The 10,281-nt window shown below is 43.4% G+C and overlaps 1 protein-coding gene across 1 annotated transcript in view; it reads right to left on the reverse strand.

The window, feature by feature from the left end:
* The window catches only part of Utp6 (UTP6 small subunit processome component), a 26,680-nt gene extending 16,952 nt beyond the window's left edge, over nucleotides 1-9,728 (reverse strand). Inside the window, exons 1-8 of the mRNA XM_021176030.2 lie at nucleotides 9,548-9,728; nucleotides 8,102-8,186; nucleotides 7,356-7,397; nucleotides 6,811-6,903; nucleotides 5,362-5,409; nucleotides 4,563-4,626; nucleotides 3,422-3,540; nucleotides 1,319-1,396 (exon numbers count right to left, since the gene is read on the reverse strand). Of these exons, the coding sequence (XP_021031689.1) occupies nucleotides 1,319-1,396; nucleotides 3,422-3,540; nucleotides 4,563-4,626; nucleotides 5,362-5,409; nucleotides 6,811-6,903; nucleotides 7,356-7,397; nucleotides 8,102-8,186; nucleotides 9,548-9,639 (621 nt within the window). The 5' untranslated portion in view covers nucleotides 9,640-9,728. The remainder of the gene's footprint in view (nucleotides 1-1,318; nucleotides 1,397-3,421; nucleotides 3,541-4,562; nucleotides 4,627-5,361; nucleotides 5,410-6,810; nucleotides 6,904-7,355; nucleotides 7,398-8,101; nucleotides 8,187-9,547) is intronic.
* Nucleotides 9,729-10,281: the final 553 nt, after the last annotated feature.

Below are 10,281 nucleotides of genomic sequence, written 5' to 3' on the forward strand. Positions count from 1 at the left end.
ACATGGTAGGAAGAGAAATCCTACTCCCACAAGTTGTCCCCTGACCACCACACACGCATTATAGTGCCTGTAAGACACCCCTCACCCCCCCCCCCAACACACTCACAAACAGATAAATAAAAGTATCTGAGCAGAGTTTATTCCCAGCTCAGGAGGCAGAGGCAGGTGGGTTCAAGGCCAGTCTAGCCAACATAAAAGATCCAAGCAGAGCAGAGCCATATAATGAGACCCTGTCTCAAAACGAATAAAAATAATATTTTTTTAATTTTAATACTAAGGGCCAGTGAGATGACTCATTGATAGGTCCTGCTGCCAGGCCTGGTGACCTGGGCTAGATCCCTGAAGTTAATGAGGGAGGGAGAGAGCCAACTCCTCCACGTTATCCATCCTCTGACCTCCACACATACACTGTGGAACACAAATAAATAAGTGTGATTTAAAAGATAAATAAGAGCTGATGAGATGGCACGGTGAGGAAAGGTCCCTGTGCTGACTGACCACCTGAGATGGACCTCCGGGGTCCATGTGACAAACAATGAGAACATGTTGTCCTCTAACCTCCACACACACACCTGACATGTGACCCTGCCCCTTCAAAACAGCATTCTTAAATGTGATTAAAAGATACAATGTAATGTGAAGAAGCAGTTGAGGGGATCCACACCAACCTCTGGCTACCACTTACATGTACTTGCATGTACACACATGCACTCGCACACTCCCTCACATGTGAACACATAAACACACCCTGCACATGCACACCCCACCTACACACAAAGTTCTGAGCTAGAAACATATTAGTGTTTAATTCTTTAGTTTCTGTTTTAGTTTTGTTGTCTAATCTTTTTGAAGACAAGGTCTTGCTATATAGCCTGGCTAGCCCAGAACTCACAATCCTTCTGGCTCAGAGTCACAAATGGAATTACAGGTTTGCCCCAGACACCAGCACTGACATTCCAAGCTTCTTCTTTAAAGTTATTCAGTCACATAACAAATTCCATAAAAAGGAAAAGAGCCAGGGATGGTGGAGCACACCTTTAATCGCACCCCTCAGAGGGCTGAGGCAAGAGGATCAAGAGCACACACAATGGATGGCTCAGTGGGGAAAAGATTCCAAGAGAGAACCAACTCCCTCAAGCTGTCCTCTGACCTCCCCACAAACACCATGACATAAACACACACTAAAATATCATTCTAAAAATTAAAATAACTTACAAACTCATTTGAAAGTGAAAAATGTAACACTAAATTGGAAGGAAACATACACCTCAAAGATTCTTCTTTTCTAAGGAGGCTGGAAAGACTAACTGGCTCTTACCATGTCCATGGCGGCTTTTTCAAATTCTTGCTTCTCCTTTCTCAGTTTCTCAGCATGCATCAGCTCCATCCTAAAGTACTAAAAAAGGAAATAATGACCTAAACGTCCTTAGAGATGACTCTTAAATTGAAAACATTCAAGATGGCTTCTTAAAAAAACAAACAAAAGAAAAAACAACAACAACAACAAAAAAAACCATTACTATCTGATCCAGGAAAGTGAGAGGCCCACATTTGACTTTGGAATGAACCTAGCTCATGTAGATGAGGTCGGACGAAGAGGAGATTACCTTGAGATTGCTTGATGTGTAATCCACGTGCACGAGTCAAAAGACTTAACGGAAGGCTCTGTAAATGGCTTCATTTAAACTCAGCCAGATATAGTAAGAAGCCTTGTGCTGACTGGGTGATCCAGACTTCTATCCCATTTAGGACAAAGGAGGAGACATATGAGAATGCATTTACTAAACAAGCACTGTCTTTTCCCTACGGCGGTGGTTTGAATGAGAATGGCTCCCACAGGTTCATGCACTGGAATGCTTGGTCCCCAGTTGTTAGAACTATTCAGAAAAGATTTAGGAAGTGTGGTCTTGTTGAGGACATATGTCCTCAGGATGGGCTTTCAGGTTTCAAAAACAAATACCACTCCCAATTAGCTCCCTCTCTGCCTGCCTGAGGATCAGATATAAGCTCTCAGCTACTGCTCCAGCATGACACCACGCCTGCCTGCCTGCAGCCATGCTCCCTGCAATGACAGCCAGGAACTTTAACCCCTGGAACCGTGAGTGTTTAAATTAAATGCTTTCTTTCATAGATTTCCTTGGTCAAGGAATTTTGTCAGGATAATAAAAAGTACAAGGTCTGGTGGCACACGCTTCATCTATGTATTGAGTTCCAAGATGGTAGAGAGACCCTCTCAGTCTCACAAAATAATAGTCACAAGATGGATCCCTAGTCATACCAAGACCCAGGAAAGTAGCAAGGCATACTACTTGGCCATACATACATGGCCATACTCACATGGCCTCAGCACGTCAACCTTGACTCCACGTGTATACACACACAAAACAATAATAATTTCATGTTTGAAAATCACTCATATTTGCCAGGCAGTGGTGGCGCACACCTTTAATCCCATCACTCATGATGAGGCAAAGGCAGTTGGGGTCTGATTTTGAGGCCAGCCTGGTCTACAGAGAGAGTTTTAGGACAGCCAGGACTATACAAAGAAACTCTGCCTCAAAAAACCAAAACACAAGAAAAGTCATATTTGGGCTGGAGAGATGGCTCAACAGTTTAGAATACTTGTTACTGAGGACCCAGCTTCGATTCCCAGCACCCATATGGCTGCTCACAACTGTCTGTAACTCCAATTTCAGGGTATCTGATGCCATCCTCTGGCCCCCTCAGGTACCCATGCTTATATGGCAGGCAAAACACTCATACACATAAACTAAAATAGCAGAGCACGGTGGACATGCCTTTAATCCTAGCCTTTAATCCCTGGAAGGCAAGGACAGGCTGATCTTTCTGACTTTGAGGCCAGCCTGGTCTATACAGAGAGTTCCAGGACAGCCAAGGCTATACCTAGTCTCTATTTCAAAAAAGGGAGAAAAAAAGTTAACTTAATTAACATATTTTAATGTTACTCTACTTATTTTGTTTTTTGCTTAATTATATTTTATGTGTACGGGTGTTTTGCCTACACGTATGTCTGTGTGGCACCTGGTCCTCTTAGAGCCAAGCAGAGGATGCCGGATTCCCAGGAGTTACAGATGATTGTGAGCCAACATGTTGGTGGTGGGAATTGAATCTGGATCCTCTGCAAAAGCAGCCAGTGATGGTAACTACTGAGCCATGTTTCCAGCACCTCTGTTTTTAAAAGTAGCAACAAAATTTTCATAAAGCACCCATGAGAAAATAAAGTACGCAGAAGAGGAGGATAACTTCACTTTAACAAGTATTTGTTCTCTATGCATGACGGAGACATTACTACCTCTCTCTGAGGGTCACAGAGACCTCACAGAGATCTCTCTCTCTCTCTCTCTCTCTCTCTCTCTCTCTCTCTCTCTCTCTCTCTCATTCTACATGCCCCAAAACTCACTTCTTGATAGAGCTTTGGACACTCGGGATGAAAGCGTAGAGCTCGAAGAAATAACTGCCTGGCACTTTCTGAAGACAAGCGATCTTCCATTTCCCATTTGGCTGCCATAATCCACAAAGCTATAGGAGAAAAACATTAGATTTAGTTTCAGTAAATAATCGATGCTCCAATTTTAATACTTATTGAGTTCTTTGTTAATCATACCACAGGAAAAAGAGAGGGGCTGAGGGAGCTTCTAATGGTGAGTTTGACAACTCCATCTAAAGTGAGAAAAGGGGCTGGCAAGCTAGCTCAGCAGGGAAAGGTGCTTGCCACCTATCTAATGTCTTGAATTTGGTTCCTGGAATCCACACAGTAGAAAAGAGCTGCCTTCTACAAACTTCCCTCTGAACTCTACATACTGTGCCAAGGCACATGCATACCCACACATGCTTACACATACACAGAATGACCCCTGCTTGATAATCACAGCTGAACTTTCTTGGAGGGTCACAAATAGCGGCAAGCCATTGCTTTTAGCTGTCTTGAGCATGTGACTGCTGAAACTGGGCACGGGATTTCCAGAATCTCTTGCCCCCATGGGTAGCTGGCTGCCTTACCCACTAATGTAGTCCCTCCAGAAACCTCAATTTAGGAATCACGCCTGCTTTAGGGACGATAAAGACAGGCCTTGAAATTGCTAAGATCACTACATTCCTGTGTCATAAACTTGTGGTTGACCTAATACCCTGACTACAGTTCCTGGAGCAAGTTCACTGGAGAGCAGTGAGACCTTATTCACCACTCACAGGAGAATCTTTCTCTTACACTTTGTGCACACCTTGTGTCAGCCAACCTATCTTATAAATCTACGTTAATATCTCCTCCTTCTAACTTTAGAATCACTCAGCACCTACTGCCCCCACATAAACTATACCCCACTGAGCCAGCAAGTTGTCTGTCCATCAGTGAAAGGAAAACCCACCCTTCCTGTCCACAAACCCAACGCCCACCACAGTGACAGACAACACAGCGAGTGGGTAGATAAACTAAGACACAGCAAACTGTCTGAGCTGAGCTCTCCAAATGATGTCCCAGGTTCATCAAGCACAATAAATTCTAAAACGGCCTGATTTTGAATAAAATGTAGATTTTGAGATACCTGGCTTGTTTGAGTGAATGGCAAGCATGGCAGAGAATATCTTGCTAAGGTGAGTTTTGGTACCCTGCAAAAGAGAAAACACTTTACTTCCTGAACACAGAAATCACCGCTTACTAACTATAAAATCAAGCGAGGACGCCAGGCGTGGTGGCTCTTGACTTAAAATCGGCACTCAGGAGACACAGGCAGATGGAGCATTGTGACTTCAAGGCCCATCCTGGGCTACATAGCAAGTTCCAGGCCAGACAGACAGATACACACTCACTCTCCCTCTCTCTCTCTCTCTCTCACACACACACACACGCACACATACACACACACAGAGAGAGAAAGATCTGTTATTACTAGAGCTTACAAGACACACTCATGTTTTTTTTGGTTTTTTTTTTTTTTTGATTTTTTGAGACAGTGTTTCTCTGTGTAGCCCTGGCTGTCCTGGCACTCACTTTGTAGACCAGGCTGGCCTCGAACTCAAAAATCCGCCTGCCTCTGCCTCCCGAGTGCTGGGATTAAAGGCGTGCGCCACCACGCCCGGCCACACTCATGTTTTTTATCCCTAAACTATTAAACATATATTCTAGCATTTTTTTTTACTGAACAAATATACATAAAATGATTTTCTTTTCACGTGACTTAGAATCCTGTATATGGTCAGATATTCAAATGTGACACTGGGGCCCGGCTTCTGTCCCCCTGGGTTCTTTCTCCCACTATTAACCTTGTACCTCTATGGAGTTCAATAACACAGAATGAAACTTAAGAGGAGAGAGAAGGAGAAGCCACATATGGCTTTACTCACCCATTTCTTACAGAAAACTATATAGGAGAGCCAAAGCTGAACATCATCCTGCAAGGGAAGCATAGGAGAAGACATTCGAGTTCCATCTTCACATTGCATTGATTCACTACAACGAAAGCAGGCAAGTTCCAAAAGAGCCAGTGTGCCACACACTCTTCACCTATGAGCATCTTCCTCACTGATGCCTGGGCTCTCTTAACCATGAGAATAAACTAACTCCCACCGACCTTGTTCCAAGACAAAAATCTGTATCTATCTAATATGTCCAGTGCAATTCTAAAGGGTTCTCAAACCAGGTAAAGAAACACAAACCAGCCGAGCAGTGGTGGTGCATGCCTTTGATCCCAGCACTTGGTAGGCAGAGGCAGGTGGATTTCTGAGTTCGAGGCCAGCCTGGTCTACAGAGTGAGTTCCAGGACAGCCAGGGCTATACAGAGAAACCCTGTCTTGAAATCCCACCCTCCCCCAAAGAAAAAAGAAAAAGAAAAAAGAGAGAGAGAGAGAGACCAACCTCCCATTCTCAGAGATCTAAAGCACTCTCAGATACATCAGTCCCCAGCAAAGCTAAACAGCAACTCACTGGGAGGCTGCCCATCTCCAAGCCGTCCCCCAACAAGTCCCTGCTGATTTCCTTGACTGCCTTTTCCCTGACAGTGTCTCATGTACCCCAAGCTAGACAGACCTTCTTCTTCACAAATACCTTTAAATTCAATACCTGGCAAAGTAGCTAGTAATACATAAATAGGGATAAATGAATTAGCTCGTCAACAAAAACCATTAACATCAACTGTCGAAGCAGAGGGGTAACCTTGAACATCTGATCCTCCTGCCTCTACCTAACTCTGGTATGACATACAGGCTGTGCCACCACACCACTTTTGAGGTGCTGGGGACTGAAACTGGGGCTTTATGCATGCTAGGTAAGCCCCTTTCCACCCCCTTTTTTTTTTGGTTTTCTGAGACAGGATTTCTTAACCATGAGAATACATCTAACTTTTAACTCCCACCGACCATGTTCCAAGACAAAATCTGTATCTACCGAATGTGTCCAGTGCAATTCTAAAATAAAGGTAAGCCCCTTTAGATTTTTAGACAGCTCTGGCTGTCTTAGAACTCACTCTATAGATCTGGCCTGCCTCTGCCTCCTAAGTGCTAGAATTTAAAGTTTGCATCACCATGCCCAGTTCTTTTGATTTTCCTATCTTTAATAATGTATTAAACACAGTGCTTAGGATCATCCTCACAGAGTAACAGAAAAGCGAGGAGGTAAACGGCCTTAACAGCTTCTGTGGCTCAAAGCCTGCTTCAAGCAACGGTGTCATCATGGAGGTATGTACTGAGGACTGGAGAGCAACAGAGAGGACGTGGCATTTAAAGAGTCAGATATCCAACTCCAGATACATATACTGGGCATCGTCATGTTTCTTCGTGTACACGCTCATCACTTACTTTCCACTTCGCTGAAGCACGACCAAAGACACCCTGGACCCGATGTACCATAGAATATTCAATCTCATCCTTCTTAAATGAATATTTAATTCTCTGAAAGGGACAAGACAAAACCCTAGTTAATGAGTCACATTTATCCAAAGTAGCCTTCACACATGCTCACTCTCAGTTCCAACAACAAACAAATAAATAAATAAATAAAATATCAGAGAATTACAAGTATCCACTTTGGGCACAGCATTGGCTATCAACAGTCAGTGTCTCCCAACATAAAACAAACTTAAAAAAAAATTAAGGGGCTGGTGAGATGGCTCAGTGGGTAAGAGCACCCGACTACTCTTCCAAAGGTCCAGAGTTCAAATCCCAGCAACCACATGGTGGCTCACAACCATCCGTAACGAGATCTGACTCCCTCTTCTAGAGTGTCTGAAGACAGCTACAGTGTACTTACATATAATAAATAAATAAATATTAAAAAAAAAAAAAAGAGAGAGGTTGCCATGAACAAGTTTTAAAAAAAAAAAAAAAATTAAGCATTAACTCACCGCTCTTCTTCTCTGGATCAGCTCCAAAAGATTAATTTCATACTATGGGGGATGGGGGAACACAAAGAGAAACATGAAGAGCATAACGTTTTAAATGCATAAAAAATTAACAACTTGAAATAAAAGATAATTTGTTATTAATAGCCAGAATTCAAAAAAAATCTCTAGTTCCAGGACAGTCTGAGCAGAGAAACCCTGACTCGAACAACCAAAACAAAACAAAACAAAACAAAACAAAAAAAAAACTCTAGAATGCCCTGAAAATTCACCTTAGTTCCTTAAAACTTACACACACACACAAGCACATATATACACACACACACATCTATAGTAAGAGACTTGTAGGCAGCTAAGAGGCAAAGACAACACATTACTTAGTAGCATGAGATTTGTAAGATTTATAATATTAATCCAACTTCCTACTTAAAGCAGCATGTTCTAATTTTCAATTTAAAAATTAAAAAAAATAATCTAAGTCAGGAATTGTGGCACACATCTATACCTCAGAGGCTAAGGCTGGAGGAGGGGTGAAGTTCAAGGAGCTAGGAAAGTGTGTCAAAGCCGGGCGTGGTGAAGCACGCCTTTGATCCCAGCACTTGGGAGGCAGAGACAGGTGGATTTCTGAGTTCGAAGCCAGCCTGGTCTACAAAGTGAGTTCCAGGGCTACACAGAAAAACCCTGTCTCGAAAAACCAAAAAAAAAAAAAAAATTCTTGAAGGGAATTAAAAAGCTATAGACTCACTCACTTGAACATAGTTGATAAAGTCTTCCTTGAGAAGGGTTCTCCGATGTATTTTGTATTCTAGGTCGGAAGCCTTCTTGATGATAGCCCTGCAGAGAGAGCAAATTACACTGTGACATTTGAGAAGTTAAATGTGAACTTAAGATTTTTATTTGGGATATACCGAAAACGCACATTTAACAGGAACATCTAGTTCCTGAACACAGTTATCTTCCACGGGCAAAGCACACATTCCCTTACACAATTACTCTATGCTGTTAAGAACATCCACATACAGTTTTAAACTTTCAGGAAAATCACCTCAGTTGCCAAGATCATTACTATTCCCACCAGCAAAGTAAATAATGCCTAATGCTTTTTATTATTTATACATACTAACAAAGATTTCTCCTCCAAATTTAAGCTACTTAGGGGCTTGTCTTGGGGGGTGGTGTATGTATACATTCTCTAGAATCAAACTCAAGGCCTTGGCATGCTAAGCAAGCACTCTGCAATGCTCTTAGCTTCAACGCTTAGGTTTTTATGTTAACCAAATCTCTATCCTAAAAGCTTGGGTCTATTTTCAATATGTAAATTCTTAAAACCTAAATTGTCTCTAACTAAATATTACGACAAAGGAGTGAGCATACATGTGTTCTAGGAAAAACAGAATACTCAAGACAAGATTTAAGAATGGTAACATATTTAGCACCGCCCCCCCTTGTTTTTCCAGACAGGTAGCACTCACGGGGATCCGCCCACCTCTGCCTCCCAAGTCCTGGGATTGAAAGCTGGTGCCCTGACTCTGGCTACATTTAGCACTTTCTAAGCGTCTTCGCGGTGTTTCCTAACGTTTTTCTTTGCGGATCCTACACTCACATTACTACTGCACTTTTATCTAGAGTCATGGTAAAGTAAACTGTTACAGAAAATCACTAAAAGTAACTGATTTTATCAAGTTACCGAATGCCAACTATATTCCGGGCGCTGTGGCAGGGCGCTAAAGAAGCATAGGAAATGAATTGAATGGTCTTCAGTCTATTACGTTTAGTTAGGAAGACCTACCCACTCCCCCTGGACTTCCGTGGCGGTGTACTCAACTATCTAAAGCTGTATACCCCAAACTTTTAAACTATAACCATTTTCTAATCGGAATTCCCCCGCCATTCACACTGCCCAGTATCCTTGACGGGCTAGGATCCTGGTTGGATCACCTTTACGGCCGCAAGACCCTGACCATTAGATGACGGTCAGTAGGACTGATGGGTAAACGGACTGATTATGGATCGCACTGCAATACGTTAAAGTTGGATTCTGACCGTGGTCAAATTCCAGCCACGGACTTTTCCCTCTGCTAGCATGGTAGCTACAAACAAGCTCAGAAAAGTCAGCACGCCGGTCCCCGCCACACACTGGCCTCAAGCTCCCCTCCGGCCGCCCCGCTCCTTCCTCTTCCCTGATCCTCTCTCACTTAATCTCCGCGTGACTGAAGAGTCCGATGCGCTCCAGCTGTTCCAACTCCGGGATTCGATCTTCTATACGTTCCTGAATTATCTCCGCCATGAGGCTGGAACTTCACAAGCAGCCGGCCGGCCGACAAGCGTAGAGAACAGCCACCTTTCAGCCTCACTCTTAGTGATTGACTGAACGTGCTTCGTAAGTCCCGCCTTTTCCGCTTCCGCCATTGGGGAAGCCCTCTTTTCTAGCGAAGCCGCTGCCGCCTCCCAGTGGTTGACTATAGGATTGCAGCAAGAACCTTTTCCGGTCTGGGATGCATCTTTTTCGGGGGGCGGGGCTGGGGCGGGGCTAAATCCTCGCGCCTCGGAGACCGGAAAAAGCTCCTCCGGGAATACCTGATAGGAGTTTTAAGTACGCTACCTACTGGAAGTCATTTGTTTTTATCATGCCCCTGTCGCAGGTTCTCGCTTCTCGTCACCGAGAACACTGAAAACTAAAAAATGTAACTGAAGATGATATTGTTAATTATGCAAATTCGATGAGAAGGCTGCGGACCAGCTGCCCTGGTCTTAATCGGCTGGCTTCACGAAACCAGTGTGGTAACCGTGCATTTTCACGTCCCAATGAAAGCCTCTGAATAGCTGGCTCTTTTTAAAATGGTGAGAAATAATGTATTATTTAAATAATTAGGGCCATCGTGCTACCTAGCCTGGCAACCTAAGTTCGGTAGAAGGAGAGCATTGACTC

Source organism: Mus caroli, chromosome 11 (genome assembly GCF_900094665.2).
Source record: "Mus caroli chromosome 11, CAROLI_EIJ_v1.1, whole genome shotgun sequence".
Taxonomy (NCBI): Eukaryota; Metazoa; Chordata; class Mammalia; order Rodentia; family Muridae; genus Mus; species Mus caroli.